This window comes from Podarcis filfolensis, assembly GCF_964270895.1.
Source record: "Podarcis filfolensis genome assembly, chromosome: 7".
NCBI lineage: Eukaryota > Metazoa > Chordata > Lepidosauria > Squamata > Lacertidae > Podarcis > Podarcis filfolensis.
In genome coordinates this window covers 68733708-68753588 of record NC_139603.1, presented here as the reverse complement: position 1 = coordinate 68753588, position 19881 = coordinate 68733708, and the positions used below count along the sequence as shown (strand labels likewise).

General features: G+C 43.1%; 1 protein-coding gene across 1 annotated transcript; it reads left to right on the top strand.

The window, feature by feature from the left end:
- Positions 1-1092: 1092 nt before the first annotated feature.
- On the top strand, positions 1093-13266 carry ZNF706 (zinc finger protein 706). The gene is made up of 4 exons (XM_083622800.1): positions 1093-1317; positions 8713-8849; positions 10594-10699; positions 11100-13266. Exons 2-3 carry the CDS (start codon positions 8715-8717, stop codon positions 10687-10689), a joined length of 231 nt encoding a protein of 76 aa, XP_083478926.1. The 5' UTR covers positions 1093-1317; positions 8713-8714; the 3' UTR covers positions 10690-10699; positions 11100-13266.
- Positions 13267-19881: the final 6615 nt, after the last annotated feature.

Sequence of the window (19881 nt, the reverse complement as noted above, 5' to 3'; positions counted from 1 at the left end):
CACTGTAGCATTTACTTCCTCTTGATGGCTACAAACTTTTAAGTTTGGGAAGGGGATTAGGCAAATTCATGACGACTTAATTTATTTCCTCCAGGCCCAATGCCTCTATAATGTTGTGGGGCTACAGGGATGAGGCATTATTGCGCTTCTGGGCTTCCCAGAGGCATCTAGTTGACCCCCATGAGGAAAAGGATGCTGGGCAGATCACTGGTCTGATTCACCAGGGCTTTTCATTGTGTGACATAAATTTGTCAGACATTTCCTTACTTGACCTGTAAGAGCTTGGACAGTAAGATCTGTTTGACAGAGGAACAGATCCCCTCTGGAGGAGGTGGCCTCTCCTTCCTTGGCGGTTTCTAACCAGAGGCGGGAGAGCCACCTGCCACGATCTAGTGGAGATCCCTGTATTGCAGGAGGTTGGACTAGATGAACCCTTGGGGTCCCTTCCAACTCTGCAATTCTATGAACCGAAGAGTTTGGCTTTCTTTGATTCCCGCACACTATGTGCCTGCACGCAGCAGCAGCTATTGTCAGCGGAAGAGTCAAGCTGACCTGATGATAAACATCAAGGAAAGCTGAACACAAAAGCCAGCACCATAAAAACCGAGAGAAGGATCTTTACACTTGCGCGGTGGGGGAGGCGAAAGAGAGAGATATTAAAAGCAGCAGAACGTCGTTTATTATTGCGGCTAACTAAAGCTTCACAAAGAATGCATTATAAAAGACCGGCATTTCGGGTCCCTTCAGCCGGCCTTCTTCTTCTTCTTCTGCCACGGCTTGTTGTGAGGAACCGACTTCCCCTCCCCTGCGGGGCGGCTTCCCTTCAACCCGCCATGATGCCCCAACGGGCGGGAAAACCGTCGCTGTGACCCTGACAGACAGGAAAGCGGAGGGAAATGGTGCTTTGGAGGGAACTCCGACAGGCCTCGCCGCCACCTCGGCTTCCTGCTCAGGCCAAGCGAGAGGCCTTTCCTCCGCGTTATGTAATAGGGAGGCGCCGCCATTGGCCCGGTCCGGGCGCAGCAGCAGCAGCCGCCGCTGCCGCCGGATGAGGCGTTGGCGGGAGCGGCCTGGCCTGGCTTGGCCTGACTCTCGGCTCTCGGCGGCGGCGGGGAGGGGCGGCGCGTGCGCACTTCGCCGCCGCCGCCGACGGACGGGCAGGGAGACGGACGGCGAGAGAGACTCCGTCCCTCACTCACACACACGGGCTCCTCCATCCTCACGGGCAGGCGGCAGCAGCTGCTGCTGCTGCTGGGCCGCGCGGAGCCTTCCGTAGCTGTCGACGGACGCCTCGCAGGCGGGACCCCCACAGCCCGGGTAAACGCGGGGGACGAGGGCAGGGGTTTGGGCGCCGCCGCCAGGCCTCGGGGGCGAAGGAGAGAGAGGCCGGCAGCCTGCTCGGGGCGGGTTAAGTCTCTTCCACCCGAGCCGGGCGGCGGCTAGAGGGGTTTATTTTTCAGTCCCGTTCCCCCCCGCTCTCGTGGGGAAGTTTCCCCGTCCCGGGTGGGGGCCGAGAAAGGTAGAAGAGACCCCTCGTGTTTCTTGCGGGGCTGGACACATGGCCGCTTCTTTCACGGACGGGAAGTTTTTTTTTGGGGGGGGGAGATTTGGGAACATGGTGGTTTCCTTATGGTTTTGCCCTGTGGTGGCATTTCCCATTTATTTGTTTCCCCCGCCTTAAAAAATCCCAAACACGTTTAGGGTGAGGGAAGGGTCTTGGGGGGGGGGGTTACTGTTAGGCCCCCGCCGGAAGGTGCTGGGTATGATGGCATTGGGTTGGTTTATTACATTTCTATGCCGCTTTTCGTTCAAATGAATCCCAAAGCAGCTTATAAATATGAGTAGCATAATGGAACACTACACATATAAATCATGTAGAATAATGGCTATGGGGGTTGGCTGTCTGCGTTTGCCTGTTAGAAAGTTGCACTTTCTTACATAGTGCTGTGAGGTTTTTGAAATGGGCTTTTCCACCTTAAAAAAAGCCCTGACCAGTTTTGCAGTGTTTCCTCTCTTTAGATTATCCCCGGCTTCCCCTAGTTATCCATGTAACAGGTTTACTGGCAGCACCAAATTCACCTTGAAAAGGTGAAGTTGGTAAATGATGTGATGTTCATCTTCATTGAAGTCATGGTGATCTCTCTTGGAAATAAGTTTTTAGCCAGCTGTATCAAGGATAGCTGGACGGAGTGGGAAACCAGGCATGAAGGTGGTGAGCTCCCGCTTCCTTCCTTCCTAGGGTTTTTGCACTTGACTGTGCAAAACAAGAGGATTTATATTGCGTTGGCCACACTTGGCCTCATACGCTTTCATGCCAAACACCATTCTTGGCACACTTTACTCTTTGTTGTTTCATTTCTTTCCTTGCCATCACGTGTTGGGACTGAGTCTGCTGTTCGCATCAACATTTGAAACAGCTTAAAATCAGGTTGGAATGCTGTCTCTGCGTGTGTTCCTTGGTACAGTAAGGATTAAAAATTATATATCATAAGAGTTTGATTGAAGCTGAATGGTAAATTAATCTGTGTTGTGCTACGTGTGTAAAAGGCAGCTGCTAGTGTCAGACCTGAGATATGAAACCTCATTACCATTTGTTACTTGGTCACATGCACTGGTTGTTTTCCGACTTGGACATTTCCTTCTAGAAAACAAGATCTTATGCAAGTGATATGCTTGACAGCTTAATCAGAATCTTATTACTCTATTTTTGTTTCTTTACCTTTTTGTACATTCAGTTGCAAAGGCCTGTTCATTTTCTACCCTTGTTTGTCTGATTAAGTTAAGAAGTGGAAACTAGTCTGCATTCTCATGAGTTTGGGAAAACTGCATGTTATATGCCCCGTGCCCCAAATATAGGAATATTGATGAAGAAGGTATTTAATACTGATATTCCTGACATACACAGTTAGAAGGTTACCACAACAAGATTAGATGCACATGTTTTGTTCTGGGAATCGGAATCTGGTTGAAAACAAGGAAGGATCCGATGACATATGTTGGCTGTATGCAGTTCCAGAGGAGAAATTGCTGCCTGCTGTTATGACAGTGAAATTCTTTTAGGACTTAGCAGATTGGATATGGTTGAAGTCTCATGGGTGTGCCTTTAGAATGAACATCCTGGCCAGCCTCCTTTTTAAATTCTCAGCTGTCCCAACCAAGATACCCATAAGTATACCCACCAAGGCATGACAAAACAGTTGCATGAGTTTTATTTGGGGAGGAAACCATCTTGGGAAATCAGCAACAAGTATGCAAACCAGTTGATCCCTACTTTATTAATCTTGCCAGGGTAATAACTTACTATTATGCATGCACCGTAAGTAAAATTACGTATGGTGTGGAGAAAGTGAATGGAAACTGTTCTTGCATTTATATCCTCTAAGGAACTCAAGGTGGTATAGATGGTTCTCTCTATTTTATCTTGTCGTTTGCCCTGTGAAGTAGCAATATAATACACACACATACACAACTATCCTTCACTAGCAGCAGTTCAGTATTCAAAACAATAATAACCAGCCACAGCAACAGTGCGGACAAGGCTTGATGCAGAAGAAGTTTGTTCTTGTTTTTTGGAATTAGAAGATCTAGAGATCTCACCAAAAAATACTTTTGATCATGTAGATAGCAGATGAGGGAGGAACCCATGTACAGTACAGTGGTACATCAGAAGTTGAACAGGATCTGTTCCGGAGGTCTGTTCAACTTCGAAACGTTTGACCTCCAAAGCACCACTTATGATTTCGTCTTCTGAAAGAATGTTCGAAAACCGGAACACTCACTTCCGGTTTTTGATTGTTTGGGAGCTGAGGTACGACTGTATTAAAACATAGGAAATGTGAATATGCAAGGCAGAAGTTTCAGAACCATATTTGCAGTCTTAAAAAATAATCCCCAATGCTAATAAAATGAGAGAACTTTGCTGTTCAATTATAGTGAAACTCTAAGCTTTTATCTGGTCACACTGGTTTTATGGATTCAGTGTATGTGGGTTCAGCATATGTGAAGTCATTCTCACTTCCCTGTCACTGTTCTCACTGGGCTGCTTTAGGAGGAAGGGAGGGATATAAATTGAATAAATAATAATAAAGTTACCCATCTGTAGTCTGAGAATATGTGACCTTTTCTATAGAGCTGCTCTGTGGTCAGAACACACACATTGTACAGCAGAGGTAGCTAACCTGCAGGCCTCCAATTGCTGGATGACAACTCCTATCATCTCTGATGGTTGGCCATGCTGGGGGTGGTTCATAGGAGTTGGAGTCCAACAACAGCTTGGAGGATCACTGCCTAATACTTCAGTTGAAGGTATGACCCACATGAATATAAGTCTCTCTGCCTTTTCCTCGTGAATCACTTTGCTGGCATGTGGATGGAATGCTCTGAGGAAAATGATACAGGAAGATAAACTGTGTTTGAGGAACTCAGAGACTTGGAAGGAGTATGTCTCCCTTTTTCTGCTGACCCAGTCACTGAAATTTGCAGGAGAGTTCTGTCTTGTTCTGAATTCAAGCCATCTTCAGTGTGGAGCAGTGGTGTTCAAACTTTTTTCAAAGAGGGCCAGATTTGATGAAGTGAAGGCCGTGAGGGCCGACCAAAGGGCCAACTAAAGTTTTTGACCTTTTTTTAGGATTAAAGTTGTTGAGGATTTTACCCCAGAAAATAAACTGACACAGGGGCTGGATTAAGCCGACCGCCAGGCCAAAACGGACTTTGGAAATGCCTGGTGTGGAGTTTTTGTCAGTAGCTCAATACATGCTTATTCACCTGGGCTTTGGGGTTGTTTTGAAACTGGCCATTGTTACTTGATACTGCTCCTGTTATCAAAAGTTAATAATGGCTTTAGTGTACCATTTTCCTGTTTGCATGAACATCCCTTTATTCGGAGCAGCCTTCTAAAAAATCAGTCCATTTAGCTTGGTATTGTCAGCACTGTTTGGCAGCAGCGGCTCTCCAGAGTTTGTGGAGACATCACAAGTTGAGTTTGGGATTTTTTGCATGCAAAACAGGTGTTCAATCTCTTGAGGTGCATATTTTGATAATGGCCAGTTTATACAGTCATACCGACCCCTGACCATTAGTTCCAGTCGTGGCCGACTGGGGTTGCGGCGCTCATCTCGCTTTATTGGCCGAGGGAGTCAGCATACAGCTTCCAGGTCTTGTGGCCAGCATGACTAAGCTGCTTCTGGCGAACCAGAGCAGCGCACGGAAACGCCGTTTACCTTCCCGCCTCTGCGGTGACCCGGAAGTAACGGAGCGCATTACTTCCGGGTTTCACCGCATGCGCAGTCAAAATGATGTCACGCATGCGCGGAAGCGATGAAACGTGACCTGCGGACACGCTGTTGCGTCTTACTTTCTGTTCAGGATGCGAACAGGGCTCCGGAATGGATCCCGTTCACATCCCGAGGTACCACTGTATTAGGAATAAATAATAAACCTAGGAGCAAGCCCAAAAAAGTATAGGCTGTCATTCCATTGCATATCTAATTATATATCAGGAATAGGGAATCTGTAGGTCTCCAGATCTTGTTGAACTACAACTCTCATCGCCCTTGAACACTGGCATTGACTGGGGCTGTTGGGAGTGCAACAGTATCAGGAGAAATGCAGGTTCTACGCCACTGACTTTAAGAAAAATATCATGGCTGTGAACAACATAGAATAAAATTATAGTCATAAAACAAATACAAAACATCACAAATCAAATCAAATTAATATATCAACTTTACTGAATCACTACTTGGGGGAAGCCAGAGTGAACAGGTGAGCTGTAAGCAGGCGCCAAAATGGCAGTACTCTAGGGAGCTGCCTGATAATTACTGGAAGCACAAGCCAAAGGGCAGGTGCCACCACACTAAAGCCAGACATAGCCTATCCTGGAGGATGCCATAGTCAGTGGTACAGAAACCTACAGAAAGATTGAAAATAGGCAAGGTCTAACTCTCCTTGTCTCTCTCAAAGTAATCTATCAGGGTAACAGGCCAATTCGTCCCAAAACCATGCCTGAATTCAGATTGCAATGGTTCTAGATAATTGATCTCTTCCAAGAATGTCTCCTATTGTTCTGCCACTACCCATGTCATCTTCATTTACAACTGGTTGGTAACTATCACAAACCATGGAGACCAGTGCGTACTTCTTTAGGAGTGGCCATACTAGCTTCTTTTAATACCAAAATTTATATACTGCTTGATTGTAAGAAAACCTCTGAGCGGTTTATAAGAAAATCTCTTACGTGGTTAATCAATGATAAAATATTTTCAATGACTAAAAGGATACCTGATTTTAAAAGCATTTTTAATACAGCTGTATTTGAAAAGTACAATGACAAACACAATCTTAAGAATATCCCTCATCTCTCTCTTTTATGTCTGTGCCATACGATCACAAAGTGTGTATTTTGCTTCAGAACTATTTGTACTTGACTGCAAACTATTAGCTATTACCTAATCAGCTAAAACTCATATGAGAAGTTGACTTTTTTAAAAAAATTGGATGCTATGTATACTAAGCAGTCACGTGAGCCTCAGTAGGATGCATATCTTTTAAAAATTATGCAGTTATATGCAGCTTTACATTTTGGGGGGTTTGTTTTGTGTTAGTATCACAACTTGATGATTATCAAGCTGCTAGGATATATATATATACCTCGCAAGACGAATGCCTCGTAAGACGAAAAACTCGCAAGACGAAAGAGTTTTACGTTTTTTGAGTTGCTTCGCAAGACGAATTTCCCTATGGGCTTGCTTCGCAAGACGAAAACGTCTTGTGAATTTGTTTCCTTTTTCTTAAAACCGGGCGCATTGCTTGAAGAGGTGCAGTTCCGTGCTTCGCAAGACGAAAAATTTGCAAGACGAAAAACTCGCAGAACGAATTAATTTCGTCTTGCGAGGTACCACTGTACACACACACACACACACACACAGAGAGAGAGAGAGAGAGAGAGAGAGAGAGAGAGAGAGAGAGAGAGAGAGAGACCTTCAAGAGTACACTGGGATAACCTAGATGTCTTGGAGAAGTGTAGACAGGCTCTGGTTGTCTGTCACTCTTCAGTCTTCTTGGTCTCTTGCAACAAAACACTGTAAATGCTCTGAAACAGCATATTGTGACAGACTCTAGCTTCATGTTACACACTTGCACAATGATACAAGGAGCAATCAGAAGTAAACCAGAACTGGGTGGAAATTATTCTGAGTTCATATGTTACCTGAGGAATGAGCACTGGCTATAGTGTGGGAAAGAATTACTAGGTCACTTTTGATGGCAAACTTAGACATTAATGTAAATCTTGCTCAATCATAAAGCTCCCTCGATAATATAGGACCATAATGATACGCTCAACATAACCTACCCCATAGAGTTGTTTGATGAATAAGAAGGGATAACATCATACCTGCTATCTCTAAGTACAGTGGTACCTCAGGTTAAGTACTTAATTCGTTCCAGAGATCCGTACTTAACCTGAAACTGTTCTTAACCTGAAGCACCACTTTAGCTAATGGGGCCTTCTGCTGCTGCCGCACCGCCGGAGCACGATTTCTGTTCTCATCCTGAAGCAAAGTTCTTAACCCGAGGTAATATTTCTGGGTTAGCGGAGTCTGTAACCTGAAGCGTATGTAACCTGAAGCGTATGTAACCCAAGGTACCACTGTACTTGAAGAAAGGGTAGGGTACAAATCAAGAATATCTGTTGGTGTAAAATATAAAAAAGAAAGTTTCCCTGCTTTGTAAGCAAAGTGTCCTTGGTAAATGTGTTCCCTTCTCTGTTTGCCTTGTGATATGAATGTGGGTGCAGAGACGTATTTGTAAGGGAGAATTGGAGTATTTTTGTAAACATTCCAGACCATTTTAACCCATTGTTTCCAGTAGCATCTGGGGTGTAAGACATTTTTCTTAATAAGCACCCCCCCTTTTTTTGTGTGTGGCTTTTTGTGGCTGGTCAGTTCTTGTCCCTTTATTTTCAACTACAGTAGTGAGTTCTGAAATACTATTATCCTAGCATAGCTGACAAATAACTTCATAGAGGCTAGAGTTCTCCCAAGTCTAGTTGGAGTAATAAAGGTGTTGAATTCCTTGTGTTCTGTGACTGATTTATATCCGTGTGAATGGAACAATGTGTACTTAATCTAAGAGTACCTTGAAACAGTATAGGGCTGTAATTGGGCTGTCACCAAATCATTGGCTGTCAGGAGCAGGGAAACGCACAGCAGTAATTATGTCAGGACACAGGATAGTTTTGTAATTTGACCCAGGACTACCAGTTTCAGTAGCAGCCATGTGTTTCTTCTCAAATATAGCACCACCTTCAATTGCTCTAACTAAATGGAGGGGTTTGAGCCTGAATTCTTTCCTCCAAATTCCTCCGCCTCGTAACAGAATAAATATTCTCTTAGTTGTAATCTGTGGAACCACTCTTGTCTCATTTATGGGAATAAATGATGGGGCACCTATGCTAGTTGTGAGGAAAGTACCTGGGCAAGTAATTACAAAAATAATTTGTTTGGGGAGGATAGTTGGTCCATATCTGAAAGCAGCTTGTGCTTTTTCTAGATGGAGGCTGGCTCTTAAGAAGTGCTTAAATGCTATGGCTGCAACCCTAAACACAGTAGTGAGCACATTCTTTTAACTTGAAGCCATTTATTTCTCAGCAAATATGCCTTAGATTGCTCATACGGTTCAATCTGCTATAATGCCTTTTGCACTTATTTTTAGATATGGCTCGTGGACAACAGAAGATCCAGTCACAGCAGAAGAATGCCAAAAAGCAAGCTGGGGCAAAGAAGAAACAAGGCCATGATCAGAAGGCTGCAGCTAAAGCTGCTCTAATATACACCTGCACCGTCTGTAGGGTAAGAGGCTTTGAAAATGAAGCATTGTGGCAATCTTTCCAGGCCCCAAGTTTGACTGGTATGGAATGAAGCTATGGAAGAGACAAATAACATCTATGTGTGCTGTGTGCTACGTATGCACTTTAGGTGGGGAATTGATAATTTGACTCTGGATTCCCTATGCTCTTTTGCCTTCACATAATTCCCTAGAATTCTCTTCTCCATAGGCAGTGCAGAAGAACCTACATAAAGTTTTAACACACCCTTTGCGTTGTCACCGGCTATTATATCAACTTGTGCCTATTTGTATGAGTTCAGTCTCCTACTACTGATTTCAGTTGTTGGGTATCCTGTGCTAGCAAGTCAAAAAGGTTACATGGCAAACACTTGAATCTTGTATCAGATGAAGGTGTATGTTATCGGTAGTGCCTATCATTTCTGCAACACTTGGGGAATTGCATGCGCTTTGCTTCGAAGAGTTGGAGGGTGTAATAAATCAGTAGGTTAAGAGGTCAGGGAGAAGGAAATGGGAACATCCTCACTTTGTGGGTTCCTGGGCAAGAGATTTCTGATTTTTATTTATTTATATGCTTCCCAACTAACCGTGTGTCCTCTGGGCAGTTTAACAACAGGCTTCCCTTCAGTGTGAGACTCTCAAGGCAGCATACAGTTGAAAGCAGATATAATAACATAATTGATAAACAATAGCAATAAAATATCCTGCAGAACAGGGTATGATAAAAATGGGCAGGATGGACAGACAGATGTGTGCAACGAGGAGTTAAAAAAGGAACAGGTACTGCTTGGATACACAACTGAATAACAGTGCAGGACTTGTTGAAGCAGGGATTTTGGTCAAATACAGGGGGGAGACTGTTTGTTACATAGGGACCTGCCTGTTTCTAGACTGTGTTTCTATACATTCCCAGCATTTGGTGAGTGTCTTGCTTGTAAGTTTAGCCTTATATTTAAGCACTAGTCTAGTAACCTTTGGTGACCAGGAGTTGCATGCTGATATGGGAGTGGGCTGGCAGGGGTGGTATGAATTCTCCCTCATCTGCACCTACTATAAAACCCAGGTGAGCTGTTAGAGAAGGTGAGCCCCCTCCCGTATGCCCATCACCGAAAGTCGGTTCTTGATACCTCTTCCCTTTAATACCCAACAGGCTATTTTTAAAATGATGGCTCCCCATTTGTGGAATGCTCTCCCAAGGGAGGCTCTCCTGCCACATTTATTACATATTTTTAGGCACAAAGGGAAAACATTTCTCTTCAACCAGGCTCTTTGCTGTTGAACAGTCTATGGCCTTTGAAATGTGTTGAGGGAGGATTATTTTTTTATTAATATATTATGCATGTTGTGTTTTTATATTGTAAACTGTCCTGTGATCTTCAGATGAAGGGCAGTATATAAATGTAATAAATAATAATTTTGTACTTCCCAACAGGCAAAAAACTAAAGTTAAAACTGAATTCACTGGTTTCAGGAAGGAATACCCATGAAATACTAGCCAAATAGCAGGCAGGGAGGGGACATAATTTTATGTGCAATTTGTGAAAAGGATAAGAATTGAGTAGGAATGAGTAGGTAGAACAAAGCAGGGAAGTTAGGAGGTGGCAAAGAACGAGGAACAATCCCTCCAAAATCTGGCTGCTCTTGAGCCAAAAACCCTAATGCAGTCCTTTAGGATTCAGGGAGAAGAAGCTGTATTTGAATCTGTTTGGGATTTTGCCTTGCATAAAGCTCCATTCTCTCCTTAATCAGACACAGATGCCAGATCCCAAGACCTTCAAACAGCACTTTGAGAGCAAGCATCCGAAGACTCCGCTCCCTCCAGAACTGGCAGATGTTCAGGCGTAAAAGCTCACAGGTGAATGCTTAGCATTTAAGCTTTGAATTAAATAAATTTGGTATATATCATAAGTAAAACTGCATCAAATGGATTTCATTTACAATATAGGTTTTATGAAAATCGGGAGCTAACTTGAAGCATAAACAATTATTTTGGTTTTGTTGCTTGTCATATTTAGAACTTTATTTTGGTATAGCCAGGGCATTACATAGCAACTTGGAGAGTTGCCAAAATTGGCAACAAGTCTGTGAGAAGATAAATGTGTGTAATCTTCTAATTTTGTTGTCTTTATCTGCTGCAAGGGTTCAGGGAGGTTCAGTTCATTTAATTATGAAATGACATTACATTGACTCATTAGATGCTAGTAACTCGATGAGACAGTAAGACTGTATTTAACAATATTACTCTTGTGTTGCAGGTGAATTCATGGAACCTATTGACTCTTCTACTGTCAGACATTGCATAACAAACCTGCAGCTGCTTTTCTAACAAACTGTTGATCAGCAAAAATGAAGGGGCTATAGAAACATTCATATTTTTATGCTGTTCCTCTTGGGCGTCTTGTAAAGATGAATCTATGTAACTGTACAGTTGTGCCCTACTTGGAAATCTGAAAATTGGTTCATTCTTAAATTTTTTACAGTTGTAATTATATTGATGTTCATATTGTGTAAAATAACTCATTTAATAAAATAGTACTTTGATTTTACAATATCGCAGGTAAAATACTTGTAGAAGTTCTGTTTTCAATACCTGTTTTATTTGCCTTACGAAATCCTAACAAGTGGACTTCTCCCACAGCCAAAAACTAAATGGTGTCATTTGCTCTTTAACACTTATTACTGTTGAGTCCACATTAACTAGAAAATTCTTTCTCCATTCGGTATGCAACTTGCTTTGAGCCTGGTTATTTTCTAAAACACTTAATGTCTTTGACCGAATTAGTGTTTTCTTTCAACTCTGTTTAGTTTGGAGTGCCTGCTCTACTGACCCTTTGAAATTTCTTTCTTGTATATAAATGAGCTTTTACCTTAAATTTATGCACTGGAGACAAGTGCAGTACCAGTGAATCCTCATGCTAGGTGGCAGGCTGGTGGAAGTATAGTAGAACTGAAGTTTTGTTTTGGTGTGATCTGAATGATCATATTCGCTATAGCAAGTTAAAATAATTTAACTCTGTTGTGAAGTTCCGCTGTGGAAACTCTTAAATGCACCTATGAGAAGTCAGCCACACTGGCTACATTAGTGTGTAAAAAATTACTACTGTAACGGTTTCCTTGTTTGAAAGCAAATGTTAAATAAATCTGTTTCAAAGAACAGGATGGCACACAAAATGGAGATAATAACTAACGAAATGGAAAGAAAAACTAGCTGAGCTTTGATTAGTTGGAACCGATGAATGGTAGCAGGATAGGTGTTACCTTTTTCCTATCTTGCAGCATTGGTTTATGTCTGGACTACCCAAATTTCATTTCGAACTAGATTCTAATGTCAGATGCAGAGTGCCCATGTTTTGGAGCTCTGTCTTACTTGCTTTTTACTGGAAAGAACTGCAAATCCATTTTATGTTGGTAGCAGATGACTGACATGGGCATTATTGCTTTCCCATTGATTGGATATTTGGAAGGAAATATTGACCAACTTCTCTTTGCTTTGTGCCTGGGTCATTTAATCTTTTAAACAGTTAATTCTTTACTTAAACATGCCCATGCAGGTTGCACATTTGACACGGAAAGGTAAATAGCAGTTTGTGCTATCTATGCCATTTAAGTTCATCTGCCTTTACTATAGTCATTCTGGAATGAATCTTCACAGTTTTGTAGCTGTCATTGCATTGTACCCCTGACATTAGAATGTAGCCTTTTGGTTCGTTTTGTTTCCTCACTTGATAATTACAGCCTGTTCATCATATGATAGCTAGGTCCCAGTAGGCAAGAAATCTGCCTTCCAAACTGCTGTGGTATGCTTAAATGTTGGAACCGAGTGCTTTTTAAACTGAAAGACACTTGTTCACAAATTTTTACTTTTAGTAGTCTGTTTTTGGGGGGAATTTAAAAAAAACCACCACCTTTAAATAAGTTCATTCCTAAAGCTGATACTTGTCATATATTATTTCAGACCTCAGAGCTGTAAATAAAGGAGGGTTTTCTTCTAAATTATTTGGGAACAATTAAGCATAAGTTTCCTACTAGCTGTAGGACAACTGACCCATTTATATGCAGAATTTGCATTTTTTTTAAAAAATGGTTGTCATCAGTAGCATTGTGTTTATGCACTGAGCAAGTTAGATCTTGATTTTGTACACTATGCTAATGCTGTTACCAGCAGATAATTTGTTTTCTAATCAGTTAAAAGCCACCACAGAATCTTGGAAGGTCAACACACATGGGAGCTAACATGCGGGGTGGGGGGAGAGAAAACTGAGGTGGTAGGAACCTTGAATTCTCTGTGCTGAGTTAAAGAGATGGGGATAAATGTGGAAAAAATATTCTTTCCAAATCTTGTGGATGGTACCCTGTTAATCCTGGATAAAGACACAATTGTGCAGTGTAATGTGTCTGATTAAAATCTTTTAAAAAGCAAAAGTGTAAAATGTGATATTTCCTGCCTACTTAAAGCAAGTGTCATTTTATTAAGCTTTGATGCTAGCTGGGCAGCTTTAGCAATTTGTTTAGTACAGGGAATGGAAATGACAGCAAGCATTTCACTCAACTCTCTTAAGCACGAATAACTTGGGTTTGGAAACACCAAGATAAGGTAAAGAAACATCTCAGCAAAGGTCCTGGTGAATTGCCAAAAGTGCTTGGCTGTGATGAACAGATGTTTGCCTATTGGTTAAGTCACACTTGAAATAAACAGGATACAGGGTTGTATCCAGCACTGCCATTATGCTTATGCAGTAGACGCACTATGGAACTTCCCTCTGCTCTGCCATACAATCCCCTGCACACCCCCAAAATCTGTTCTAGAAGTTTTGGGGACCTTATGGTACAGATTTGCAGGGTAGGTAGAGAGGAGATTGCACAAGGTCACTCTACGCATGTAGCACTTGAGGCAAACCCATAATCTTGGGTGAAATGTGCTATGGCCATCAGTCAGTCGCATCATACAAAATTGCTCATAATCATACCAAAGATTCCAGGACTATTTGCATGTAGATTGGCTGAAACAGCATTCTCTTGTGAAAGAGTGTGAATACCTAGTCTCTGGAATGCTGCCTAACCTTGAACTCAGGGCATTAGCAAGAACCCTTGTGAAACTTACATGTATAGTGTCAAATACTACACTGTCAGGCAGGTTTTGTCTCTTTAACAGGCCAGCTGAGCTTTATAGGTCATATCAAGCACTGGGTTCTTTCTTCACTCCAGCTACGTGCTATCTAGGTTCTTTTTTGCCTTGCTAGGAGAACAGTACAGCTGCAGCACTCAGATGAAATTGCATGTCTCGCTGCAGAGATCTTCAGGGGATGACTACACAGCATGCTTGGAAGATACAGACTTAATGCACTCATTCATTGGGTGGCTCGAGTTACTCTGGTAGCGATTTGCACATCAACCAGGTTATGACTTCCTTAACGCACGGCAGTTTATAACATTTGCAAAGGTAAAATCTAACATCTATATTCTTCAAAAGGGCTGAAAGCTGCCAGGTGTTGGAATCTATTTTGGAGGACTGTTATAAAGTTGATAGAGCTCATTGTTTTCTGTTGCTCTGGAGGGGAGAATTTGAACCAACGACTTCAGATTACGAGGAGTCGAGTCTGGAACAAATCAGTGGATGAGGACTGGCCGCCTTGAGGGCTGTATGTTGCACAAGTACACCATCACGATAAATATTAGGAAGAGCCTCCTGATGGTACAGACGGTTAAAACTGCTTTGGGAGATGGTGGGCTCTCCTCCATTACAGGTCCTTAAGCGAAGAGGCTGGGTTTAACTAGAGGAAGCAGTGATGACCACCATCCTAGATGGCTTTAAAAGAGGATTCAATAAATGAATAGAGGATTATCAAGGACTACTAGCCATGATGGCTCTGCTCCTACTGGAGGGAGTAATGCTCTTGAATACCAGTTGCTGGAAGCCACAAGATGGGCAGGGGGTTCTTGTGTTCACATTCTGCTTGCAGGATTCCCACAGGCACCTGATTGGCCTCTAAGAGCAGAATGTTGACATCCTTATTGGGGATGCCACCTCTTGGAACTGCTATAGGAGTGGAGTGTATGTGGTTGGAAGGATCAGGTGTTCCCCAAATGGTCTCTGGACTTCTTGTGGTCCATGAGTTTTATTCAGATAGTCTGCAGCATGTCAGTATTAAATATTCATAAAGATTTTTTTTAAACTTTTTTTCATTTCTTATATTGTCTTTGTATTGCAATGCAACTTGAATTCTATGAAATAAAATAAAACCTATAAGACAGTATGGAAAAAAGCAATACAAAAATCAGACAGCATATTGCACAACAGGCAGGAAAATCAGGAGGGGAAAGTGGGAATCACTGGACTGGGCAGACTTTGAGGTTCCTTGGAATTCTATGTAAAACCTTCACTGTTTAAACTGTGGTTTAAACCCTGTAGCATCAGTTTGAGAGTCCATCTAGTCCAGGATTATATTTAAAGAAGATGTCTTCAGCAAGCACATAAACAGCTTATGAAGGCAGCTCTCCCTGCCCAAGAGCACGTGGTATTCAGAGATAGACTGGTTCTGACCCTGAAGATCTTCATTTAGCTCTATAAAGATGATTTTCTAAGACTACTTCACAGGGTTTGTATTTGTAACTTACTGTATGATTGGAGTATGTATGCATAATACACAGAAAATTCTGGCAAACATAATTGGGGGTCACAGTAATTTCATAAAGCAGCTGACCATCATGGCGCAATAAGGGATAGCACTCAGATTAGTGTTCTGTTCTCCAGGAGTGAATAGTGTGTCCAATAATGTGTGCCACGAATAAACAGAACTGCTGTTCCAAGTGTCATCTGACCACTCTGCAATATGTAACCAATTTTTTGTGATTATGATAATTGCACACCCAAGACTTAAGATTTTGCTGACATAAGCATAGTTACAGCTTGAAGATTTCTGTATTCTGTGCATCCTAACTAAATTGGATTGTATTTCATTGTTTTCTTAATGTTCTGTATTGAAGTTATAAAAATTAATCTGCTTGCTTGCTTTCAGAGCACGTTAATGGTACAATGTAAGGAAATTTCCCATTAGATAGCCTGAAATAGTCATTTCTAGAAGGGGTCAGCATATAACACTGTCACTGTCGCCTGTTGGGTGCCCACATTTTCCCCATGCCTCACCCAGAGTTCCTTTTGTATTGTTTAATATAAATGCATGAAGAGTCTTGCAAGGCTAACACTCCTACATGAGACCCTTCCCTCATTCAGTCAGCTGCTTCCTCTCCTGCAGGTGTGTTGCCAGGTAGGCACCGAGCACCACTATCATTCTATCACTGCATTCAGCAGAGATCAGGTCCTCTCACCGTGGAGCCAGATGGAAGCCCCGCTTGCCAAGGAACAACCAAGAGTGCCTTTTAAGGTTCATGGTTGTTCCTCTGCAGCTGTATCTTTGCCCGTGCCACACCTGATGCCAGGTTGGCATATGAGGTCAGGTGCGGGTGGCTTGGGAAAAACAGCCCTAGCAGTCCCAATTAGGACCCCTGGTGAAGGTTCTCCACTGCTGCTGCTGCTGTATGTAAATTTTATGAAATAAATACAAATACACTGGCATTCAGAGGCATATAGCGCCTCTGACCTTTTTGTTGTTTAGTCGTTTAGTCGTGTCCGACTCTTCGTGACCCCATGGACCAGAGCACGCCAGGCACTCCTGTCTTCCACTGCCTCCCGCAGTTGGGCAAACTCATGCTGGTAGTTTCGAGAACACTGTCCAACCATCTCACCCTCTGTCGTCCCCTTCTCCTTGTGCCCTCCATCTTTCCCAACATCAGGGTCTTTTCCAGGGAGTCTTCTCTTCTCATGAGGTGGCCAATGTGCTGGAGCCTCAGCTTCAGGATCTGTCCTTCCCGTGAGCACTCAGGGCTGATTTCCTTAAGAATGGGTAGGTTTGTTCTTCTTGCAGTCCATGGGACTCTCAAGAGTCTCCTCCAGCACCATAATTCAAAAGCATCCATTCTTCGGCGATCAGCCTTCTTCATGGTGCAGCTCTCACTTCCATACATCACTACTGGGAAAACCATAGCTTTAACTATACGGACCTTTGTTGGCAAGGTGATGTCTCTGCTTTTTAAGATGCAGTCTAGGTTTGTCATTGCCTCTGACCTTAGAGGTAGCCTATTCAGCCATCATGAGGACTAGCAGCCGTGCCCTTCATTCATTTATCTAATCCCCTTTCCAAGGTGTTTAAGCTTTTGCAAGGGCATGCCATCGCTACCTTATACACTTGTGTGAAGAAGTGCTATCTTTTGTCTGTTCTAAACAGTTTCATGGGATGACTCCAGATTCTGATATTATGAAAGGAGGAAAGTCTTATTTTCTCCACATCGTGCATAATTCTGTATCCCTCTAACTTGTCCCACCTTGCCTCATTTCTAAACTACAAAGCCCCACATATAACCTTTCCTCTTACTTAAGATGCCCCAGTCCTGTGATCATTTTGCTTGTCTGTTCCTGCATCCTTTCTCTTTTCTTTTTGTACAGCTCTACAATATCTCTCAAGGTAGAGCTATAAATCTTCCTCCTTATTGCCATAAAGCTCCCAGTTGCCTTCCTACCTACTGTTGATTCTTTTGTTAACCTCGAAGTGCTAAATCAGTATACAAAGTATTTTTAACATGGAAAGTGACCTTAAGATTTCGGAATTAGAATTGCTTTTCTTTACCCATCCTGGTTGCGATGGAGGTACATATTTGAATTAAAGGAAAGGGAATAGCCTCAGCCAGACTGTACCCTTTTCAGTGAGATGGAATGAAACACCCTGCAGTGAACAGGTAGGGAACCAAAGTTTAATGAAACAAACTGTAGGCATGAAAGTACATTCCGATCCGTAGTTCAAAGAGCCAATGCGGATTCCTAATAGCATCTTCTTACATCACTTTCCCACTTTATCCTTGCCAGGAAGTGGGATCATAAATCTGTCTAATGCCATTGTTCTGCTAACACCTCACATGCTTGGAAGAATTCATATGATCTGTCCAAAAAAAATTCTATTTCTTCTAGTTTTAAAACAAATCTTCTTGCATGCTCTAAATATCATGTTGAATAAAAATTATGCAAAAACAAAAACTAAAAAAACCTCCTGTGCCAAATATTCCAGAATATTTAATAATAATGAAAGTTGTACCTGTTGACAGAGGATTCCAAACTCTGGTTTTCACTTTGATTTATATCAAATCTGGAATAAACTTCAACTTGCCTGGGAATGGGAATTCTCCCCTACGCTTTGTCAAGGGTGGTAATAGTCATTTACTGTTTTCTGAATGACTATTCTGATGACTGCTTGGGTGTGTGGCTTGGACAGGTAGAAACCCGTGTCTTAATCCTTTTGCCTCTCAGGCTCTGCCTTCCTATGCCAGTACTGCAGCAGGTGGCCCTAGATTCCTTCGTTAATGGGAGATCTGACTTTGAGTCATTCTGAGATCTCGGGCCTCTCGCCCAGTAAACACATTGCTCATCACCACCTTTTCACCAGCAGTCTTGCCGCTGTGCAGTCTAAGGCAGAGTGAGCCTTGGGCTCCAGCCATCAGATGGGTGATTAAAGAGAGACCAGCCCCCTCCAGAACTAGCCCCAAGATGCTTTTGAGCGCTCACTAGCAGGTCTGAAAAGCCAAGAGTCCTTTCCTAAAACCACCCTGTACTCGGAGGTATTGCACCCCTGAATGTGGAAATTCCAGGTAAGTCCCCTTCAGACGTTCTGACTGAGCTAGAGGCCGACTATCTGAAGCAAGAAGCGCCCTGTATTTCTGGGAGCTCCTGTGCAGTAGCTGGAGCGTCAGGATTCCCAAATGCACGGGAAGCTTCCATGAATACAGAAAGCTCCTTGCTCCACCCAGACGGCCTCTTGAGTCATGGAAGGAAGGGGACTGGCTCCACTGGCATGTTTGCACCAAGCCAGCCTCACCTCACTGCCTCATCCTGTATGCAGCAGCAACTTGGCCAGCAGGAGGTTAGGAAGGGCACAGCCCCACTGTGCCATCTGCTATTGTCAAATTGCTAATAAATGAATTGCCACATGGCATACCTGGGTGTAAATATACAAGACGAGAAGGTACAGGAAACGTCACAGGGCTTGCTTATGTATGGAGCTTAAGCTAGGCCTAGACCAGGGTCTCCCAAACTTGGGTCTCTAGCTGTTTTGGGATTACAATTCCCATCATCCCTGGCCACTGGTCCTGCTTGCTAGGGATGATGGGAGTTGTAGTCCAAAAACAGGTGGAGACACAAGTTTGGGAAACACTGTTCTAGACCGACCTTTCGCAACTTGGTGCCCTCAAGGTATTTTGGACGTCAGCTCCTGTTAGCTGCAGTCCAGCACAGGCCATAAGCTGATCTAGACAAACAGCACATGGTGAAATATTACCAGACTGAAGCTCTTGATGAAGCAACAGCAACAAAACTCTTCAGAAGGTTAGGGGAAAGTATTGTTGTCTTTTGGCCTCCCTGACATGCTGGTTTTCCAGATCGTTGAATGTTGTTGTGCATAACCTGCCCACCCCATTCCCTTGAAGTCTGAAGTAGTACGGTTCAACCACAGTTTGATCTCTTTGCCCAGAACAGTCCTGAACTGACGTTTGGGCACAAGGTTCTGCCCCGATCAGAAGTGTGGATAGGGAGAATGGTTGAAAACAGTGCCAAAAAGAAGTCATCTTGGTTAGGAAGAAGTCCAGCAGCCATAAGTGCCAATTCCTAGGGGCAAAGATTCCATTGGCCCTCTCAATAAATATTTGAGGAGGCCAGGCCCCTCCAAATTTGATGGGCATTGCCATTCAGTGGTGTAAATGTGCCACATCATGTGACTGATTATGAGTGGCAGGGCTTACCTCCCCGCCCCCCAATATTTTATTCAAGTCGGCACCTCTGCCAGGGGCCTAGGTCAAAGGTATACTGAGCCCAGTTCCAAGGCCCAGACTCCACCATGATGGCTACATGCTACCTTCAGAAGCTGAGGCGACATGTCTTGGGAACAAGTGTCTTATCCTGCTTGCAGACTTCCTTGAGACATCTGGCTACTGGCCACT